The 22,472-nt window shown below is 45.7% G+C and overlaps 2 protein-coding genes across 11 annotated transcripts in view; both read right to left on the bottom strand.

Annotated features, from left to right (window-relative positions):
* Positions 1-540: 540 nt before the first annotated feature.
* On the bottom strand, positions 541-17,380 carry GGNBP2 (gametogenetin binding protein 2). Of its 5 annotated transcripts, none has more exons than XM_031591501.2 (15): positions 17,280-17,380; positions 16,497-16,614; positions 12,841-12,921; positions 10,613-10,866; positions 10,299-10,397; positions 8,055-8,183; positions 7,851-7,964; positions 5,650-5,859; positions 4,522-4,696; positions 3,750-3,944; positions 3,020-3,170; positions 2,723-2,848; positions 2,487-2,638; positions 1,887-2,135; positions 541-1,187 (listed from the first exon to the last, which is right to left on the bottom strand). In XM_031591501.2, the coding sequence occupies exons 2-15, from the start codon at positions 16,587-16,589 to the stop codon at positions 984-986; spliced, it is 2,232 nt and encodes a 743-aa protein (XP_031447361.1). In that variant the 5' UTR covers positions 16,590-16,614; positions 17,280-17,380; the 3' UTR covers positions 541-983. The 5 variants fall into 5 exon arrangements, with proteins under 5 accessions (XP_031447361.1, XP_031447360.1, XP_031447362.1 ...); XM_031591500.2 differs by lacking the exon at positions 17,280-17,380 and adding an exon at positions 17,110-17,219; XM_031591502.2 differs by lacking the exon at positions 17,280-17,380 and adding an exon at positions 17,110-17,218 and having other exon boundaries at positions 5,656-5,859.
* A 2,192-nt stretch (positions 17,381-19,572) lies between these two features.
* Positions 19,573-22,472, bottom strand: part of PIGW (phosphatidylinositol glycan anchor biosynthesis class W) — a 63,316-nt gene continuing 60,416 nt past the window's right edge. For 4 of the 6 annotated variants that reach the window (XM_090122583.1, XM_090122581.1, XM_090122582.1 and 1 more), the window contains one exon: positions 20,015-21,821. In XM_090122583.1, coding sequence (XP_089978709.1) covers positions 20,320-21,821 — 1,502 coding nt within the window. In that variant the 3' untranslated portion in view covers positions 20,015-20,319. The other 2 variants (XR_016459241.1, XM_031591505.2) reach the window with 2 other exon arrangements.

Genomic DNA, 22,472 nt, shown 5'->3' with positions numbered 1-22,472 from the left:
ATGCACCTGCAATTTTTAGAGTAGCACCACAAGAAACACCACTCCCCCCTCCCCAACACACCCTTCCCTACCTTTGCCACTTGTCAGATCATCCTCTTACACACGAGTCAGGCCACTAATTGCTATAGCAATAAGAAAAGATAGGGTTGAAAAGTTTACAGCAAAGCACTCACGTTTGGTCTTCAGAACGGAGCTCCTTATTTCATTAAGGAAATCAAGGTGTGTGGAAACCTCTTTTTGTTTGACAGCAGAGAACTGAATGTTGGCTTTGTCAGCAAGTGCTGCAGTGCCCAAACTCGGAGGCAGCTCGATGAAAAGCCCTCCCAGCAGCACAGGGGCACAGGCTCAGTACCACTCTGCTTCCACAAGCACCAATGAACCAGCTGTACTTTTCCTAGGGAAGCTTCTTCACCTCACTGTTACCTCCAAGAAGTTCCACAAACCAAACTAAGAGCTCCTCATCCACCCTGAACAGCAGTAACTCAAACTCTGCCAAAGCACTTAAAGCAGAAACGTGTACACCCATTTTTACTATGCATATTAATAAATATTCTTTATTTAAATTTTGCACATTGCGCTTTAACATATTACATCCAAAACATTTTGCAAATGGATGTCTACTTTGTAAAATCTTATATTCAGCTCATTGTCATTCTGTACAGAATTATAGGTACAACATTACTTTGCCACTAGTCTGCTTTTTGTAAGTCTCACAGTAAGAGAAACATTTAATGAAAAGAGATGGCTTAAATTATAAGAGAGGCTTGCACAGCTACTCAACTAAAGTTACAAGCCTGAAGAAAGAACAAAAGTAATGAAATCACCTCCACCAGCCTCCCCCAAAAAAACAAGGAAAAAAAAAAAAAGAATCACATTAATTTAAGATAAAATTTTGCCATAATTCACTAAATTAAGTTTTTGAAAGAGAAGGCGCAGTAGTCATCTTGAGAATTTCAATGAAAGACAGAGCTATTTTATTGTGTTTAGTTCGCTCCAGCCGTTGTCAACCAACCGTTACAAATGGGCCTCTTGTGATCATTTAAACGGCAGTATTTATTAAATTTCTCCTTCAGATGCTGTCGGTATTGTTCTCTATTGCTGTAAAAAGACTTGTTGTTTGCCATAAACGACTGTATTTCATCTTGTGAGATAAAGATTTCCTCGTCAGAAGTGCATTCGGATTCATCCTACAAACAAAAACAGGTGTTTAAAGTCTCCAGCAGGGCTCTCTCTATACAGTATACCTGTCTGCAACCATATGTGTTATTTACAGTTTCTCTGAAGAAAGATATTGCCTCCACGTCACAACACAGAAGCCTGAGCTGGCTAATCCCACCACCTGGTTCACAATGCTCCACTCTTTCAGGTAAGCAGCGCTCTGTGCAGTCATGAAACCCACCAAAGAAAGCTTCAGTGTTTGCACATTTCCAGTGAATTGCTATTATTTGAGTTTATGGGTGGGTTTTTTTCCTGCTGTTAATTACAGCAACAGGAAAGTACAGCATGAGAAAGGACTAGGGAAAGGAAGCATGCCAAGGAGCCTGCGATGGGAAGCAATGTTTGAAGCACAAAGGCATCAGTAATGCATGCTTCATTTTATGGAAAGATCCAATCCTTAATAACAAACACTTATACTGTAGGTTCCTTCACTCACAATCCAGTGACAAGCAATTCCTCCTCCTCTGTAAAGCAGCTGAGTTACACACTTCACAGAGAAAATGCAAAAGTAAACCAAGTGAACACTGGGAGAGCAAGCAATGAATTTTAGCTTCATTAATGTTATCTGCTGTAGCAGCTCCTCATTGGGATGTGAAGTTCCAAACCCCACCACTACGATTGGAAGCAGTATGCAACAGCCTATAATTGCAGTGTAAGTGGTTACTTACGAGGAGCTCTACTAAGCTCTTGGCACCTTTTCCAGTATCAGGAACAAGTGACATTTCTGTAGGTTCTGCAAACTGTGACGCATTTTTCATATGCTCAAACCAAGGCAACTGCTGCCCACTTTTTTCTGAGCTACAGCAGCTTTCAGCATGTGTGTCTTTGGTCTTGTCACGATGAAACTCTGTGTGCGTTGTATTTCCTGAGGTCTCTCTGCTACCTGGATCTGCCATACAGCTTCCAAGTTTCTGAATCTAAAATCCAAAACAGCGGTGTTAAAACTGAACCACCGAGAGTTCAGATGGAAGGAAAAAGGAAAGAAAAACTTTCAAGAAGAGGACAAGGATATATACATATTTTTAAGTGTGTGTGCTTGGAGGAAAACAGCATGTTAATACACAGAGTGCACAACAGCACACGTGCTAAGGGACGTGTGAGAGAAGAGATTCCTACCACTACAATTGATTCAAGGACCTCCATTCCAAAAACCAAATGGAGAAATACCAGGAAACCAACACTACCTCACTGACTGCATGAGTTACAACGGAACTACTTTAAGATGTATGCATTTAAATAGCTATTCCACTACACTTGTGGATCCTTACATGTTCATTCTCACACTTTAAAGTTTTACTTTTCTTTTTCTTCTTTTTGTTTTTGCCTTTTGTGTTGCTTTCTTCTGAATTAGCCCAGCACTCCACGCAGCTATCTCCATCCTCCTCTTTGTCGTCGCAGCGATGGACACAGGAATCATCTCCTGCAGAAAACAGGGCATATTCTCCTTAGATACAATGGAAGTTTTGTGCATGCTGAAACAACATTAAGTTCTTCCCAAACCTACCGTTTTCATCATGGTTGCAAATGCCTTCAGTGCAGGCCACGTCCGACCCCTCTCGAGATCCCGTCTCGCTGCCCTCCATGCTGGATGAATAGCCACAATCACTACCATTACAATGTGGAGATAGACCTGAGGTGAAGCAAAAAGTTACAATCATCTGCTGTAGCTCTTCCATGTTCCTTACTCACACCTCCAATGACAGAGATATATTTAAAAATAAGAGCTATTTTTAAAAGTAACTGCACACTGTTTACTCCACAAACGACTCCCCGGATGGCAAACAACCACAGTCTGACATACCTTTCTTTATTTTAGGTGAACCTAACAAGGTACCGCTACTGGGACAGGTGCAAGAAGTGCTTTCATTGGTAACAATGACTTCTACACAATTGTTAGCTTCTTCAGGGCTACCACAGGCTTTGCAGCTATTTTCCGTGAAGTCCAGGTTTTCCTTCAAATATATAAAACACAAAATCCACAAAACCAATATATGCAATTACTCAGTCAGTGTTTTTAGAAAAGATGCTCTTTCCTTAAGAAGTAGCAGCTGACACTGCTAACAGCCACAGCACTGCTAAATTCTTCAGGAACACTAGGAAAAAAAAAAACCCTTTACAAGAATATGATTTTTTACTGGGCCAACCATGGGTCAAAAGGTTTCCAGCAACAATTGCACTTCATCCTTCCTTTCCCAAAAATTTAATGGCAATTGTTTGCAAGCAACATTTGAAATCTCTTATTTGAAGTGATAACTTTAAGAAATGATGGTTGGAAAATACTCCATCATAAGCTGACCTCCCAGTTTTAAGATTAAAAGAGAAACAAAGCCCCAAAGTAACAGCTTTACAAAAAGACTGTGCTAATCTGAGAACAGATAAATCCCAGCAGCCACCAAGAACTGCTTCCCAAAAACAAAATTCCTAAAAACCTCTCCAGAATTGCAGAACAGAACGGTCGGTTGATGAATGAAGCACCAAAGCAGAAATCAGTTATTTAACACCAGCAGAAAGCCACAGCTGTTGGTGTTTACCTTTGCTTGATTTATTTCCTTCTCTTCTGCTGCCTGCAGAGGGGTGGGGATCTCACACACACATTTATTTTTCCGTCTGTTCTTTCGTTTTTGGCGCTTCTTCTCCTGTTTAAGTTCCCGCACTCTTTCTTCTTCTGAGAACTCTTCACAGAGCTGTTCCAACCTGCTGATCCCCTGCACTTTTTCCACAGCCATCTGCATACGAGAGGTTAGATCTGTTTATAGAGGTTAACACAACTCAAGTTTTTACATTTATAAAGAAGGCAAGCACCTTCAATGATAGAGTCAAAGCAGCTGTAGAAGAACTGACTGTAGAAGAGAAGTGCTGGATTTAGGCACTAGATTCCAACTGACAGAGAAGAGGTATGGAAGGGAGGTGGGAGGAGCACTGCGTTTATTCTCATGGCTCATGGTCTCATTTTTCAGTGAGAAGCCAGAGACTTGAACGCATTTTTTGTATCTGTGTTTACATGGTAGAAACTCTGATTATCTAACACAGCAGGACAGAAAACCACATTACAACTACTGCTCCAGCACTCTTACAGCTTTCTGCCTAGAGGAACCAGTGAAAAATCCAACTGATTTTTCAGGCAGCCTCATTTTTGAAGTGCAGATACCTCTCAGAACACAGCATGTAATGAGGCATCAAACACACTGCCCTGGAAGCTCCTTCCAGCCCAGCCTCAGTACAAAGCCCAAAAATACGGTCAGTGAAGACGTACACAGTCACCATAGCAATGAAATACAAGTTAAATAAAGAATGGAGTTTTACCTCAAAGCTTTTGCGTAAAGCATCAACCCCCAGGTAGAAAAGCATCTGCCACGTTTGTTCCTCAGCTCGCAACTTCTGCCAGATTCGGTGTAATCTTTCATAAAGGTGAATACCCAGGCAGGTCAAAACTTCTTCCTGGGCTATGTCTATTGTCTTAGCATGCCTTTCTCTTCGTCTAGAGGAGAGTTCAACCAAAGCAGAGTATTGTTAAAGTACCTGGAAGTCTACCAAGAGATCAAAGCAACTCAAGGAGGTATTTTCTGTACGTACAACCGAAGCTGTGTTTGCATGAACAGCTCTTTTAATTGAGTTCTGCTGTGCTGCATGCAGATGCAAAATAGAAAGGACCAGCTCAATACTACATTCCTGACATGCTAATTGGAGCACAGTATGGTTAAGCTGTGCTCTGCCTTCCACCCTGTGACTTCCCTCAGTCTTTTTGGAAGGGATCAGTGGAGTTTTAATGTCAAAGACATACAGCCATTCTTTTGTTTCCTAAAGTTTTTACTTAATGTATAGCAAACACTTTAAGCTCCTAGATTTGCATGCCAGATAACTGAAGTGTGTACATTATCTACTTTACAAAATAAAATATACTTCAGTATTAAACCATATCTACTGTGAAGAAAAACTGTTACAAAAGTAATTACCCTCCTAATCCAATAGTTATGATCTAGTTCTAAAGACAGTGAGCTGAGCTTTGTGTTTTTAATTTTGCATTTAAGTTGCAAAGTGCAGGTTCAAATATTACTACAAAATACAAATGGCAACAAAGTTAAATTCAACACGGAGCATTCAGTTTAACATTCAACCAAGGTTCTCTTTCTATTTCGCATGTTCTGAGCGCTTCAATGGAAAAGCAGGCAGCCCTAATGAGTGACCAAACGAAGTAGAAGACGTTCAGCAATTGCCTTCAGACTTGCCTTCAGAGTTAAATGCACTTTAAAATCAAAAGCACATATCTTCACTACTTTGAAGCACTGCCTTTAAAGTCTACTTCGACATAAGGACTGACATTCAGGAGTTTGTTGTGCAGCAAGGAGGCAAAAAATCACTTGTGCAAAAATACATTCAGTAATAAAATAAAGAAGCAAAGCGCTAGATAGCCCACTCTAGCAAATTACATACTCATACCCTCCTGCGAACTCTGGTTCAGCTCGACCCAAGAGGTGTGCGATGAAATCTGTTTCACAGCATACATGTATATGGCGTTCATGTGGGCAGCAACGCAAACCCTCATACAGTGCAGCACAGTAGCCCTTCTCTTTGCTGCAGTCTAGCTCACCAATAAGAATATTGTATGCCCGAAGTACTTTATTCTTGCAGTCAGTGCAAAACCTGCAGTGAAATACAAAACGTAACGGAATTGAATTCTTATTCGAGCAGAAACTTGGAGCAGCTTCACCTAAGTTGAAGCATAGTGAGCTCTTTAATAGTGCATGCTATATTTAAAATAGGTCATGCTGAGGTTTATCTTACTTGAAAACACGAAACAGTCACAGACTTTGGGTGTAAGCCACGTGAGTTTACCATACACATTATACTACCCACCATATGTTACAAGCTTGACTATCAGCTTTCATGCTCAAGACATAAATCAATCTAACTGTTAATACGAAGGAATTCCTACATGAATATGCAGTTCCATACACAATCAAGGATCAGAAATCTGATAGCGAGCAAACGAACGGTTTAGTACAAGGTAGGAAAAGTAACACACTCCAAGTTACTTCACAGCAGTTATTTAACATATACTCGAGTGAGTGATAACAAGTAAGAAGGAAAATCCTCTGTTGCCTGCTGTGTAAGAGTAGCTTCCACTACAAGCACCTTGAAATATATTTTGAACTACTGGATTACTGCACAGATAGCAAAATAAGTTTTGTTTATAATACAGTGTACTCAGTGTAAACATGACAGCTCAGGTAGCTGAGATGAGAATAGTACAGTTATGAAGTCTGTTACAATTTAAACACAACAAAACTAATTTTAAAGTAATCTTCAAGAAGCTACAAAACGTCTGCTGTATTATTCTAAAAATGCAAGTCAGACAAGCTGCTCACATTTCAGCTTTCAGCTTGAAAAGTTTGCTCTTCATGCCATCTCTGGATGGTGTTTTTCCCTTCCCTAGATTGTCCAGTCACTTGACAACACTAAGTCAAACATATTTGGGTGTTTGATAGAACTATGATAACTGGCTAGTTTCTGCGGTGAAAGGAAAGAAAACAGTCACATTATTGTAGGTTAGCATCAGGAATGCAGCCAACACCATGTTTAATGTCACAGGAGATTAAAGTTATTTTGTTTCCGAAGTGTTATTTCCACACCACCACCCCCACACCCATCTGTGCCCCCACAGCTTTTATCTGAACCTTGAAACCGCTGGAAATTAAGGCTTTAGCCAGTGCTAGAGCTACCATCCAACATGTACATGCAACAATCAGTTTGAGCCCCACTCCTTCCCATGCGAGAGGCATAACAGCACTGGCACTACTCTGGTACAGACACCTGTTTAAGGAACAGGATTTATAAGCAGCAGCCTGAAATCTGCATCTGTTAGCTTTGTTCCATTACCTTCAAACTGCGTATATCCCTCAAAGTGGCCTAACCCCAAAGGGAACAGGCTGCTGCCAAAGGGCAGCTCTGCGAGTCACAGCCTTACACCCCTACAAGCTCTGGCAGAAAGGAAAATTTCTGGGATAGAAGCCATCAATTTCAACTTTCTGCATTAACAAAAATGCATTGCTTTGGCACTACTGTTATTTCCTGTTATTACAAAGAATTACTGTTATACTGTATTCGTTTAGAATGAAAGTAATCCAAGATTCCCTCAGAAACAGAGTTCTAAAGACACCCATTAAACTCCTTTAAGTACCACAAAAAAGGGGGTAGTTTTACCTGAAATTAGAATTCTTACCATTGCTCACACTTTACATCCACTCTCAAAAAAGACAAAAAACAACCCAGAAAAAGCCACGAACCACCCAAAATCCTGATGCTTGTCTATCAGCACGTACTGAAGCTGCTGCTAGAACACCCATCATTGCCACACTATTTAAACTTGCAAGTAAGATTCATGTAACACGTATTAAAGTGTGAACAGATAAAGAATACACAATTTCAAAACAACATGTTGTAAACCATAGCTTAAAATGCAATCTGGTAAGGTTCTCTACCACCATAAAGTGGAGATCTTAGTTTTAGAATGGCACCAGAACGGTATCAGAAGAATTCTAAACTTTTAGACATTGTGTAGACTACACACCTATTTTGATTAACAAGAAAATGCAGCATGTACATCTCAAGGTGCCTTTGTTCTTGTAACATACCTGTGTTTTCGTAGATACGTTTCTAATGTTTCTAAGAGGCAGCTAGAATCAATTAGAACTACTTCATCCCTGCACTCCTGGGACATGAGCTCCCATACATCCATCCAGCACCCCCTGCAAACAAACAACAAACACACCTGTAAGAAAGCATGTTATCCTGCTGGCAGTTTGGGAAAGAAGCAAATGAAAGCACTGGGAGTTTACCTGACCGCTCCCTGGAAGGGTCCATAGTGGAAAGTGATCCTACACTTGCTCTCCTCCTTCTTGCTGTCTTCACTATTTTTCTTATCTGCACTTAATTTCTCTGCACTGAGTGTACTACTGCTCCCTTCACTGTCATATAGTAAAAGAAATTGTAAGCCTGTACCATATCTATTACAAACTGGCTGTTTTTCCCAAATAAACACTATGAAAGTGCTGTAGCATTCCTTCATTTGCTTTGACACTTTCACAGGCTAAGCCTTAAATTACAGAGAAGAGGCAGATAATAGACACAAAGTTTGCTACCCATGCTCATAAACCCAGATCCATGACGACTTTTCATAGCTGAAAGCCAGTAGCAACTTTTCAGTGTATTACCTTAAGTGTAATCATACCCAAGTCGTAATATTTCTGGTAGTTTACATTTCATACATCAACTTACTTCATTAAATTTCCAAAATGTGTTAAAATACTTCCCTCACCACCACTGGATGTGCCTGAGGTACACTCACAGAGCAAAGAACAAACTGGAAGGAGCAAGTCACCTCTACTCACAGCTTTGGGTACACTTGCAGTTCTCCCACAATGGCCATTTCTGTTTAAACTCACATACGGACACCATAGAGCAGTAAAACAGAGGAAGAAGCATTCCCATGCAATAAGTAGTTTCTGCAGAGTATTTATTTATGCTATAATCTCAGCAGCTTTCCTTGGAGCTGTATTGGTGCTGCACACCCTGAGCACGCCTGCAGTGTGACAACGGGATGGCAGCTGAGCACAAAGTGCACACTGTGCTTCTCCAGCAAACCACACTGACTGCCCACACACCACACTATCAGATAAAGCCAGAAGCTTTACTCGCAGTGTATTGAAGTATTGTTCTTTCACACATTATCCTACCAGCGTTCAGAATACAGAGGTGACTTCCTCCAGCATGAAGGCAGCATTTTCCTCTATATGGCCATTTGCAGAACTGCTTCACCTTGCCAAAAGGCTAAGTGCAGGTTCTGCCACATACATTCTTAAAAGGAAAATATTAATCTTACTAAAAACAAACTGGAAAAACACTTGGAATTTCTGCTTTTTTTTTTTTTTTTTTTTTTGGTTTTTTTTTTTTGTTTTTTTGTTTTTTTTGTTTTTTAAGTGCACCTCCATGATCTTTTGCTTATGTAATATAAGCTTTAAAACAATTATATGCAAAGTCTGCAACCAAACCAGAACGGGGGACAGTGATCAGCCAGCAGCACAAGCAGCAGCAGCAGCCAGGCTGCAGGTGCCCACAGCCCACCATAGTCAGCCATGCCCAGAGACTGAACTGCATAGAATCCATGCCCTGCCATGGAAGCCTGAGGGGCAAACTTCCACAGGCCGCGTGCTTCACCACAAGCAGAACACAGGTGAAGTTCTCCTGCACTGCAGCTAAGCACAGTACCCACATTTATTGGTTGTCACCTCAGCATCAGCACAAACAACAATGACCAAACAGACACCCCACACCACAGCTCTGTATGGTGCACCTTTCTGGTCATTTCACCTTCTACTACAGAGAAGCACACGTGCACCTTTTGCACTGAGGTATTCAAAACATGCTGTCACATTTTGAGGAAATGTTTTACAGACTTTTAGCTTTGATTTTGCCACTCAACCACAACAAAGTCTTTAATTAATGACCAAACAAGGCTTCCCCCCCCCAAACAACCTCAAGGAAAATGACATTTGTTTAGCACGTATCATTTCACCTCAGTTTGAGAGAACTGAGGATCAATTGCTTTGGTGTAGAAAACAAAAAAGCAGTTTCTCCTTCTAGAGCACTGTTTCTATCACAATGCAGAAGCCATCCATGCCCCGGGCACACCATACTCCATTTTATGATCCAAATGAGATACGAAAAGCACAGAGAAGTACTGTTTGTAATGGTCAAGTTAGCCTTCAGCAGCTAGCTTTGAAATTAGCCAAGTATTTTTACAGAGAAAGGGAACCACAACAGCAGCCTGCCACCACAGTAACAAAACCCAAAATGTGAAGCACTTTCCTATAAAACATCCTCTAACATAAGCTTCCCCAAATTCCTGAGTGCCTCTGATTCTCCTCCAGGCAGTTTTCTGGGACTACTCTAATCCAAATAGCTTGGAAATTACTACTCTGGTAAATAGATAACAGCATAAAAAAAAAAAAGATCTGAATGTACCTTCAGTTTGGTTCCTCAAACACTTTAGGATTAATTGTGTATGTTAAACCCCAACTTACCCCAATGGTTTTGGTTTGTGTGTGTCCAGAGAGTGTAACTGACATCTCTTGTTCTTCTTGCTTTTGGGAATTGCATCAATCATGTCATTCAGTTTGGACCTACAGAAAAAGGGTAACTTAGTGGAGTGAAAATTTGGTTATCCAGATAAACTTTCAAGGGATTGATTCAGCTCGTATTTGTATGCTAATGAACATTAAATCTAAAGCTTTCTTCCTAGCTGCTACTTTTTCTTATAACAAACACTCCTGCAGTACACAAGGAAAATACACTGTGGATTTCCCAGGCAAATTCTAGTAGTTCTAATATAACTTACCCATGCACATAAAACAGTGTATAAAGCTTCTTTGCATCAGTCATACAGCTTCGAGTTACGGAAAGAACCCCCTTCGGCCCAACTGCGAGAGGCTCCAGGGCTGGATTTCCAGACTCAACCAGCTGAGAAAACAGACGCTCCACGCTGCGACGACACCCCACACATGGGACCAGCTGAGAAAGAGCACTCAGAACTTCACGTGATGTCACCATCATGGCAATATTGAGATCCTGCTGTTTGAGCATGCTATGTCTCTAAAGGAGAATAAGAAAGGAAATAATTAGAAATAAAGAAAGAAAAACACACGTCAAAAGCAAAGAAAGTGGGATGGTTTGACAACATTTCCTTATCAAAATACACACGAGCTGGAAACCATACGCAGTGCTTAAGAGTTTCAGGTCACCATCTTCCTACTAATCACCTACAGTACTCAATGAACCACTGCCCACTACTACCAGAGGAGCAATCCTGCTTCAAGTCTTACAGTCTGCCCTCAGAAAGAAAATAACTTTCTCCTCTTGCTCTCTCCTGCCACTCAAATCAGCAAACAACGCAGCCAAGCAGACAGCACACCTCCCTGTGCCATCATTGAGAAGCTCTTCTCTCTGCAACTCAGCACAGATGTTTTCCTAAAGGGCCTCATTTGCAAACTCCACACATTTTCATCTTCTACTCACACTCATTTCATCCTTGGCACACAGAAAGGAAACTCCTGGATGCTCATTGCTATGTATGGAAATCTCACTTACAACCACCTTCATTTCTTCACGCCAAAACAATCCTGCAGCACTGTTCCTGACAGGCTAAATGCTGTTTCCCATTACAAATCTAACACCCGTAATTCAGGAAAGCACACTTTACTATTCAGGGTGAAACATTTTACTTCAGTAGTGAACATTCAACGTGTGCTAATAATAGAACTTCATAGAGAACACCTTCTAATATTTCTTACATCAATAAACAGCTCGAGGTGCTTCTCCTCATTCCCCTGTCAAATCTACCCATGCACAGGCCCATAGGAGCACATACCCTCCTGCTTCTCTCAACTGCCACGTTACTGCCTCGGACTCCAACTCTGAACTTCCACTAGCACAGCTAAACAGAACAGATGGTCCCTTCCTCACACACCAGCCAGTAACTCCACACTTCATGTATCAGTGCTACAGGCACTTCCCAATATGATCTAGAGGAGCAGAGTGCTGTCACTCTATTAATTGTCTCATCTTCCCCTGTTTATACAGATAGGCTTACAAAGCTGTACTTTGTATCTATACAGTGAATGTTTTGCCACACTGCTGTCATATCACACCAGTTACACGCTGCTAATGTACAACTCAACTGTCAAGAAAGAAGACTACAAAATATAGCAAAATAATCAGTCACATGGAATGTATAAACACACCAACTGAAGTGCAAGACTATTTTTGGTTTTCACTTCAAGTAATTTATTATAACAAGTAAAGCTATGATCTGAAAACACTACATGTTTGTGCTCTGAAAGGAAGGCACATTAAACAATCTGACAAGCGATAGCACCCTGCAATAATCCTCTTTTCTGTAATTAATGTACTAATCACAGCAACAACAAAAATGAGCTATTTTCACAACACAGCTATGCTTCATATGCAGCATATGTCCCAACTTCTGCTGCCAAACCCCAGTGCAGGAGTACCAGCTGCCCACGACCAAACAGCCCTACTCCTTCTGACATCAGGTTTTGGCTGCTTGTGGTCTTTTGCTTTCCCTTCTTTTGGCTACAGGTGTCACAGAGCTACTTGCACTGTTAGTGCATAACTGTCAGGGGCACCACAAAAATGTCTGTCTCTGTTCAGCTACATCTCATCTATAAACTACCACATTTATGCTGCCTTGGTACGGTACTAACTGTAAGATCCTAAGCAATACACACACCTGCTAGTCCAAGCAGTACAAGAGTACATAGAAAGAAGTCTGAACGTATCAAAAAGCATAGTTTTTGTTACCAGCAGTGACCAGCTTTTATTTTTAATTGGATATGCAGCAACATCTCAACAGCGTAAGACCTGTGAAGTACTGGAAGTGCATGCACCCAGTGCCCTTTGGTACCAACACAACTGCTTCTACGTACTGATGTGTCATTCATGAAGTCATTCCAGGAACAATAACCTCCCTCCTAGAAACAGCAGGAATCTACAGAAACCAGAACCCAATAACATGTGGCTTTCTTTAAAAAACAGCGAGATATTCACCTGAATGAACTGCTTTAGTTGGGCACCGTTATTCTGATGTCCATCTAGGTTCAGCACGTTGTCAGGAAATTCCATCACCATCTGAGTGAAATAGGAGAAAAAAGGCTTTCAGAAGTTGAATGTGCAGCATTTGTTTGTTTTACTTCCCGAGGAACAACAGGATATTAAGACAGACAATGTTAAACCCTCGTTCTTTTAGCATAACTGCACCGCAAGCTTGGAAAAGTGCTAGAACAGCTTAAAACAATGAATATTTCAGCAAATTAACAACTGTCATTAATATGATGTTCTAGAGGAGGGTTACAAACAGCAAATATTCCAAGAGCTGGTGTAGGAGAGCAGCAGTTACTAGATGGAAAACCACTATTTCTGTTACATTATCTACAGGAAAAAAAAGAACTGCACTTCAACACAAACTAATCCAACAGCAAAACAATTTATAAAGGTGTGAAAAGAACAGCACAACAGTTTAATGATTTTGTGTTGTCTCCTTCAAAGGTGAATTTAAATGGCGTTAATTCAACAAGGCACTCCAAGGTACCCTTTGTTTTGTGCTGCAGCTGCAGCTCTCAAGGGGCTCCAAGAAAAACATCAAGCCTACAGAACACTGGGGTTACCAGCAAGTAATTAATAACCCTTTTCCAATTACTAAGCAAAGAGAGCAATGTCTTGAGAACTAAAAAAGAAGTGAAATAACTGTTAGACAAAACTCTACCATAACCATGGGAAAAAATGAAGCCAAACAGAAGCAAAAGCAAAGACTGGCTTCATTCATCTTTTCTGTCCGAACTGAGAAATACAGTTTTATCAACAAGAACACTGAAAGTCCACTTTATAATCTGAAATACAAAACAAGAGCTTGATTAACAACTCTAACATCACCCAGCACTGAGATGAAACAGCCCGGTTCGTTCTCTTTCCACAGGCCAGCACTGGCTTCTGCTAAGGCAGCTGCTAAGGACAGGGCTCCCTGTTGGCATCACCACTGCTGCCACCACCCCCACAGAACTGCACACTTACTTCTACAGCACTCAGCACTGCTCCAAAATAAACATCTATTCTCTAAGGCCAGAGAGCACGGCGCTTCTCTGCTCTGCCACATGCTGGAGGAGAACAGCGTTGGTGCACAACTGTGCCACACTCACTGTGAATTCTGACCCCTGGGGTGTTTCTTTCCCCTCTTCCCTTTTCTTGTCCCTGCCCCACACACTGTGCAGCAGCACAAGCCTTTGCTGCTTGGTGACAAGTTTCCTGGATGGTTCATTTCATGTCCCCCTCAGGAACAAGCTCTATGCAGAAGTAACAGCACTACCTGCTAACGCAGAGAGAAGAGACATCTGCACATTTCTCTCCTCTTTCATTTATCGCCCGCTATCAGACAACACCCTGGGCGTTTGGCACAACACAGTTACATTATCAAAGACTGAACTAATTCATGCATCTGTTAGATGAGATTTTATTAACCGGTTAAACACAAACCACACGGCCACATCAAGGGGCATGCCTTCTAGAGACCCTAAAAGCTGCTTGAGAAATAAGAAGAGCTAGGTATTTAAAGCTCCTTTAATTTTGAGTTGAAGCCTAAGAGACAGACAGGTGAGAGTGAGCAGAGGAGCAGTGCTGTACTGCACCCAGGGAGGTATCTGCACTGCCTGGGAGCAGCGCTACAAGCTGAAGAGCGTTCCAAGCCATTCGTTCAGTATTTCACAATTACTGACCCACTCTTTCCAGATTTAAGGCACAGCCTCAGTGGTCCCATTGCTTTACATTTTTTGAGTTTCAAACAGGCCAACGCAAGCCAGTTAATTCTGATAAACATTCATTTTTTAAGATTATGGTAAAGATAAAATTACGTTTCAAAGACAACAACACCCACCTCAAGCACAACTATCTCCCTATCTACCTCCTGCAACAGCTCTCCTTAAGAATTAAAATAAAAATCACAGAAGGCTCCAAGACAAGGAAGCAACAGCTTCACTCCTCTGTTTCTGCAGATTTATTCACCCCCAGACCCAGAAATCCGAATGCTTTGTAACAACAGCAACTGAACAAGGAAACCAAAGAAAAGCAGATGCAAGATAGTATTTGTTTGTGGTGAGGATGACTTGCACTTACACAAATGCCCCTCATCCAGATGGACACAAAACTGATTTACAGCTATAGGGACCTTCTCAATCACACTACAGCATGCCTCTGCTGTAGAAAAAAAAAAATTATAGCGACAACACAGCACAAATGTGCAAAATTTGTGGCAGGGAAATAAATTCTGGAACTAAATCAGAAACGCAATTTCAGGTCAGCCTAAGTCAATTCATCCATCTCACGCTTGGGTTGGCCGAGTTTTCATATTCTCTCTCTCAACCTATTAAGTACAGCAAATGGTAACAACGGCACAGTGAGTCTGCTAAGCACAGTCTAGCTAGTCATTTGTACACGGGAATCTAAGAAAAAAAATCTAAGATCTTCAAATGTTATGAGGAAAAAAAGGATCAAACAGACAAGTGTCTCAGGATCTCACAGACGAGGTATAGCAAGCTCAAAACATAAGGTATTCCTACACAGTGCTGCCAACAAATCCTTGCAAGGGAGGGAAATACTGCTTTGAAAAACTTGAATGGAAAACTACATAGTGTACAGCACAGTTAACCAGCACTAACAGACTACATGGGGCCAAAAACCAGTGACAATTAATAACATGTGCCATTTACAGTGATCAAAACCAAAATACAGCAAAGAGCCCCCCACCAAATAATGCAAAACCAGATGGGATTGAGACAGAGAGTCTTCAGCAGTGTCACTGTAGGCTGACAGACTGAAGATGCTCAATTGTCTTGAGCTGGAAGATGGAAGAATTTAAATTATGAAGTTGGAAACGTTTAAGAGAAAAGAAAAAGGTGAATCAGGTGTTCTACCATACTGAAACTTGAGGTCAGGGTTTGAAAGCACATACACTATACATCACAGAAGTAACATCAGTGACTGCCACATGACACAAAGCTGACACCAGAACTCACACTCAAGTGGGATACCTGGTTACAGTGTGCTTTGTTCTCACCCTGACCTTCCCCTACCGTAAGGCCTGAGAGCAATGCTGGCTGGCAGTCAGAGCTGCTGCACACGCTCCTGCCATGTGGGTGCTCCTAAGCAGGGAGGCAGAGCAGGGAGGCAGAGCAGGCTCTGGGCCGCACCTTCCAGCAGCAGTAACCCCCACCTTTCAGGGACCCACATAATACAGTGAATGGAAGCTCGCAGCTCTGTCGCTGTAGATGCAGCAGCACACTGCTGCGTGCTCAATAACCCTTACCTTAAGGCGAAGCTGTGGAAAACACCTTCAGCCCTTCCTCGCCTATTTTAAAGCACGGCAATCACTCCAACAGGGACACGGGTTTAAAGCTAATACGAATCAGCCATTCTACGAGCCCTTTCCTTAGGAACCGAGAACCGGCTGCGCTCCACGTTCCGGCCTGGGTTCGGAGCCACCCCCGGCCCCGGGCAGCGACTCGCTCGCAGTCCCGGCCGGTCACACGGCGCCGCTCGGGCCGGAGCCGCGCTCGGTAACCCCGCGCACCATGCAGCCGATCGCCGCGGGAGGAGCCCGGCAAAGGCCTCGCAACGCACCGCCGCCGCGGGCCGAGCGGAGCGGGGCCGGCACTCACCGTCAGGGTGTCATCGATGTAGAGCGGGATCTGCCTCTTCTCGAAGGGGAACTCCTCCTCCCCGTCCCTGCACACCGCCACCAGCCGCGCCATCTCCGCCGCGTCCCCGCGCTGCAGCCTGCGAGCAGGGAGCGCCCAGAGGTAAACGCCCGCCGCGCTCCCCCGGCACACTTTCACCACCAGCAGGGAGCGAGCCTGCGCTCCGCATCGCCTGATTCACCACGCGCCGCGCCGGGCCCGCCGCTCCCGCACGGCGCCGGAGGAGCTCGGAAGGCCGCGGGCCGAGCCCGGGGAGCGACGGGCGGCGGGAGGGCGGCGCGGGCGGCGGCGCGGAGCGGACGGAAGCGCCGGGCCGACCCTCCCCGCCCGCCCACGACCCGCGGCGGCTCCGTCCGCCCCCGGCACCGCCCGCGGGCCGGGCTGAAGGAACGCGAGAGCCTCGGGGCCCGCGGCCGGGAGGGCCCACCCGCGGCCCAGCTCCTCCCGGCCCCGCCCGGCCCGCGGCCCGCGGGCGACGGCGCGGAGGAAGCCGGAGCCGCCCGCCCTCCGTCCCTCCCGCTCCCCGCGGCCCCGCGCCGCCCCGCTTCCCCGCCCCCCCGGCCCCGGCCTTTACCGGCGCTCCGCGAGTCCGCGGCCCGGGCGCTGTGACAGGCGGGCGGACACCTCGGGCTCCGCCACAGAGCCGCCTCCTTCCTCTCCCCCACCCCGGACCCTCCCCGCCGCCGCCGCCGCCCCGCCCCGCCGTCCTCTCGCGAGATCTCGCCGCTCCCCGCCCCGCCTCACCCGCGGGCAGCGCCCGGTCCGGCCGAGGCCGCGGGAGGCGCCGCTCCGTCCGTTATCCCGCGGGGCTCCGCGGCGACGCCGCGCTGCAAACGGCCGCGAACGGCCGCGCTCCTCCCCCCGCCGCCGGAAGCGCGTTGCGGGGGCGCAGGGGGGATCGCCGGGCGCTGCGCGCGGCGCAACCGACGGGAAACGAAACAACGCGGCTGCTGGACGCTGAACGCGGGCGGCGCCGAACCGCCCGTGGCGGATCCTCGGCGGCTGGGATGGCCGCTGCCGGTCCGCGTCGCTCCGTCGCTCCGCACGCTGAAGCCCTGGCAGCAGAGCGGCGGGCCGGTTGGCAGCGGGCTTTTTCCCCTCGGTTCCGCGCCGTGCGACAAACGGGCTGCGGTGCAGCACGGCGGCAGCGCTGCCCGAACGCTGCGCTCCCAGCAGCTACACGTGTGCGCGTTAATAAACGAGCTACGAAAACATCGGCGCTCGCCTTCACGTAGCTTTTATCCCTGGAGAAGGATCTGCAGGAAACGCAGCTGTCCATCCCCACAAAGTAAAGGCAGGCAGCCCTTTGTGCCCTCACTTCGTGCCCTTGTTCCTCTTGGAAGAGATGCCGTGCTGCAGGACGTGGTGCTGAGGATACGGCCCGAACCTCGTGTGAGTCTTCATTCGCCTTCAAAGGACACGCTGGAATGGAAGGCACGCTGCGGTTTGCATCAAAACCCAACGCATTTAAAAGTACTGAAATTTGGAAAGAAGGACCTGATGACTCATGAGGAACAGCCTTCAGGGTGACTGTGACCATCTCCACCCACCTACGTTCCTTCTGTCCCACAGCCCTACAAACAGGTCGTTCCATAGAGTTACGGCATCAAAAAAGATACAATTTCTCTTTTCCTGATCCTCTGCTTTATAATTCTTACTGAAGTCAATGCCATGCTACGGTTCATAATGTAACTTTTACTGATTACCTAACAGATAAAGACTCGTTTTTTTCATATATATCTGTAGATCTACATAAGCCTACACATCTTAATGCACCCAACGTGAGATGAATTGTGGCACTGTCCATGGGGCTGCAGGATGGACCAGGACTGGGTGTCTCCAGTGCTATTCACTTCTCCTGCATCTTTTCAAGCCCCTTGCAGTGCCATTTCCTTGCATGGATTCTGTGATCTGAGCGCATGCTTGCATCTCTTGGTTTCTACAGGAGCACAGTTAATTATCTGTATCCATTCATAGTCAAAACATTCAGTATTAATAACCGCTGGTTGCTTCAGGGAAGAACTTGCCATGCTTGTTATTGATAATAAGTAATGGGAATTAATTGTAGCTCATTAATTCAGTGGTGAACAGCTTGCTTCACACGGCTTCAGAAGAGCGGTGCTGTGCCATGCTCTCCCTCACGTGATGCCCTCAGCTCTGTCCTTACAGCCACAGCTCCGTGGTGCAGCTGCTGCCCACCGGCCCTTGCAGGCTCTGCAGCCCTCCCACAGAATTCCTGCTTCATGAAATGCAGTTTGCATCCAGACAGCGCGCTGCTTGTCCAGACAGAACTCAGCTTTGTCACACCCAGTTAACGCCTTCGTGCTGAGCCACGTTGAGAGACTTGTGCTCTCAGGCAGAGCTCACTGCAGGCCTTGTGCTTCAAACACTTCAGAAATGAATATCCGTGAGTTACTGTCACAAATGAGTCAGGCCAATCGGCGATGGAGGCCCTTCTTCCCTAGGCAAGGTTTGGAATTGTTTTAGAGTAAATATATACACCAGCTACCAGGAAGCACTGCTAACAACTCTGACAATTGTGCTTATTAATTGCAGTTGTTCCTAGTACAATACAGGCTGTTTTTCTTTAGTTCCATAGACTGTAGGGCTATAACTTGGAAGTAAACAAGCATGAACTCAGTGTGTCCATAGTATAAAATCTTCAGTCTGCATCTTTCTATTGGCCAAAGCCTGAGAGAACCTCATAAATTTAAGAACATTCCCCAGCATGTCTGCCTTAAGGAATCTGATTTGGAGGCCTTATCTCCCTTAGGTTTTATGATTCACTGCATTCAAGAGAGAAGGAAAAAGTTGAAATATGACCCATGTGCACTCCTGTCACTCCACTAACATGAGGCACTCATCATCAGCTATCACCTGTATTCTGCTTCTATACTGTTTATATCTTGCATTCTTGAATTCCTCACGATTTTTAAACATATTTCTCTTCTCAGCAACTTAATGAGGTCAAGAAGAACAGTCTTAACAGACTTAAGGAAGTGAATGAAAAGTGTTCTGCTCTGAGCTTGCAAGAAGACCATGATAGATGGAGAATCTGAGCACATCTCTCACCAACACACATCGGTACCCTGACCAACTGCAGCGTGCTGCTTTCCATTTGCACACAGCCTGCTAACAGCTCACACAGAACACTCCCATTTCAAGACATCTCAGCTGTCGAAACACTACTAAATGAGCTACTGTTTAAAATAACCTTACAGACAAATATGTGGGCATTGAGTACCTTAAAGTAGAGCTGAAGACCATATTCTACAGCACTCCTAAAGATGAGCTGTCACAGCACGTTGGTACGCAGGCTGCGGGTGAATTAGCTTTGGATCTTTGTGTTTTCTTAGAGAAGGCTGTGCAGCTCTTATCATCTGCACCACCGATCCCAGCAACTCCTCTATGAATTCATCTGCCGTGGGCTTTTGTCGTGCTTCAGATAGGGTCTTCATTTACATTCAGCACTGAAGGTGAAAATAAATGTAGCTTTAATTCAAAGGCTAATTTAGATGTCAATCTATGATTAACATTCCACACACCATTAGTGCCAACAAAGTTGAATATATGCACAAATCTTTCTGGGGCCAAAGCATTTTTAAGCATCCACCTACTGTATGCATTTCAGATAAAGGATTACTCTTATCTTTTATGCAAGGACCTTAACTAACTACAGTTAAGTCTCTCTCTATGTAATTACTCATGTTTTTCATCTGGCTTCTACTCCATACACTGTTACTGAATTTTACCAGCATTGGGATGTAAATGTACCTCAGTGGAATCACCAAAATTTTAATACTATATTTTTGGCATGCAATATATACATAATGAAACAGTTAAGAAACATATACACGTGCAGTATGCATAATGTTACTGCAGCCCTGCTGTGGATGGTATCTATCATTACATTCACAATACCAGTCATAACGTTCGCTAATAAGAAAAACAGTAACTGATTTTTATTAATGGCAGCAATCAGGCAGATGTGCACAGCCCCTGCCTGCCGCTGCTCCCTGCTGTCTGCAGCCTTCACAGCACGCCAGCACGAGGGCACAGCAGAGCCCTTCACAAGAAGCTTTGTGAACACCAGCACGAGATCAGCCACCACGAAGCTGACAAAGAAGGTCAGGCAGTGAGCGATGACCCACAGGCAGTAGGACAGGTTGGCCATGCGGCGGGACACGGGGTCTGCGTGGGCTTGGGATATGTGGAGAAACACAAAGAGCACCAGAGCTGCCAGCAGCAGGAGGCATGCTGCTCCCATCCAGTCTTTGACGGAGACTCTGCGCTGCAGCAGATAGAGCCCCACCTGCACACTTGCCATGTATATGGCTAGGTACCCAAAGAGGGACAGCAGCCCTTCCCTGTTGGCATTCAAAAAGCCTGTCCTAGTATCTTCGCCATTGCTGCCGTGCAAGACAAATGTCTTCAGAGAGGTAAGGTTAAGAATGAGCTGATAAAGTACAGCAACAGTCACAGCCACGATCCAAGATTTATTTTTGGGAAATATGGCTAACAGCAGAGATGCCGCAAGCCTCACAAGTGCTAAGGTAAAGAAAAAATTCCAGTGCACACCATACTCTGAAACGTGCTCATGGTACTCTATAGATTTAACACTAAGGAGTCGTCCAACGCCAAGAACAACCAACGGCCAAATGGAAAAAAGCTGCTTGGCCAGACTGGAGAATCTGGGTTGTGTCACAGCCGCTTTCTGTCGAACTTCGGGACAAACGAGAGCGTTACCGAAAATGAAAGCTCCAACCCCCAGATCCATAACTCCTGTTCCATAGGTCTCAGCTTTGGCATATCGTCGTGGAAACTGTGGGAAATCCACTGCTAAGATGCTGATGGAAGTCAACACATTGACATAAACACGGAACACGGTTATGGCCGGAATGTAGTCCGGATCCAGGGACGTGTTCTGAAAGTCTTTCACTATTTGCCTGAAGGGCACCTGTCTGTCACGCTGGCGGTATACTGTAAAAAACATTCCTGCACAGAAGGCTGAGAGGATGGCTGGAACCAGGAACAACACTGGAGAAAGGACTGTGCAGGAGAACAGCAGAGGGGCGACCAGCACGCCGAAGTCCAGCAGCAGGCCGGACGGCCTCGAGCTTAAAGGCTTCCCGCGGTGCCGGCAGAGCAGCACCAGGAGCAGCCCTCTGCAAAGCAGGCAGAGCGGGGCCAGCGGCATGCCCAGGGTCAGCTCCAGCAGGCCGGTTCCGTTCAGGTTACTGACGAAGGCTTCTTTCAGGTGCTTCTGTGACATTCCGCTTCCTTCCTCTGAAATGAGAAGCACGAACCGGAGTCGGTTCCGTGGAGCGGGACTCAAAACCTCTCCCCGGTGAGCGCTACGTGCAGCTCCGTGCGGACAGCCCAGCGTCCCGCACAGCTCGCACAGTGCCCGGGGAAGCCGAGCACCCGCTCCGCTCCAACGAGACGCTTCAAATCCTCGCTCCCCAAACCCTCTAGATAGCAAATACATTGTAAGCAGCCACACCGCGCTGCGGAACTCACGTGTGCAGCGGACACGAGGAGGACGCGAACCTCAAAGTCGCAGCTGCCGCTCCGTTCGCTTCGCCCCGCCGCCCGCAGCGCTCAGCCCGTCCCGCACGATGTAAACGCAGCCCGCGCTCCCCGCCCGCACTTTCCTCCGGCAGCGGCATGCAGCTGCTGTTCCACAGCGCCCGATTCGCCACGAGCCGTGCCCGCAACCCCCGCCCCGTCTCCTCCTCCTACTCCTCCTCCCCTTCCTCCCGCCGCCGCTCCGGTTCGCTCCGCGCCGTCCGCTCGGCCCGCGGTCCCCGGTGAGAGCGGCCCGGGGAGGATCGCGCTCGCAGGGACCGCTGAGAGGTCAGCGGGGAGCGGGCGGGACGCGGCTCTGCCCTCCGGTGCCGTCGTGCCGCCGCCCGGGACGGGCTGAGCGCGCTGACC

The sequence above is a fragment of the Phasianus colchicus genome, chromosome 21 (assembly GCF_987193195.1).
Source record: "Phasianus colchicus chromosome 21, bPhaCol1.hap1.1, whole genome shotgun sequence".
NCBI classification, from domain to species: Eukaryota; Metazoa; Chordata; class Aves; order Galliformes; family Phasianidae; genus Phasianus; species Phasianus colchicus.
Note: the sequence above shows the minus strand (reverse complement) of the source record. Positions and strands in the feature narration are given on the sequence as shown.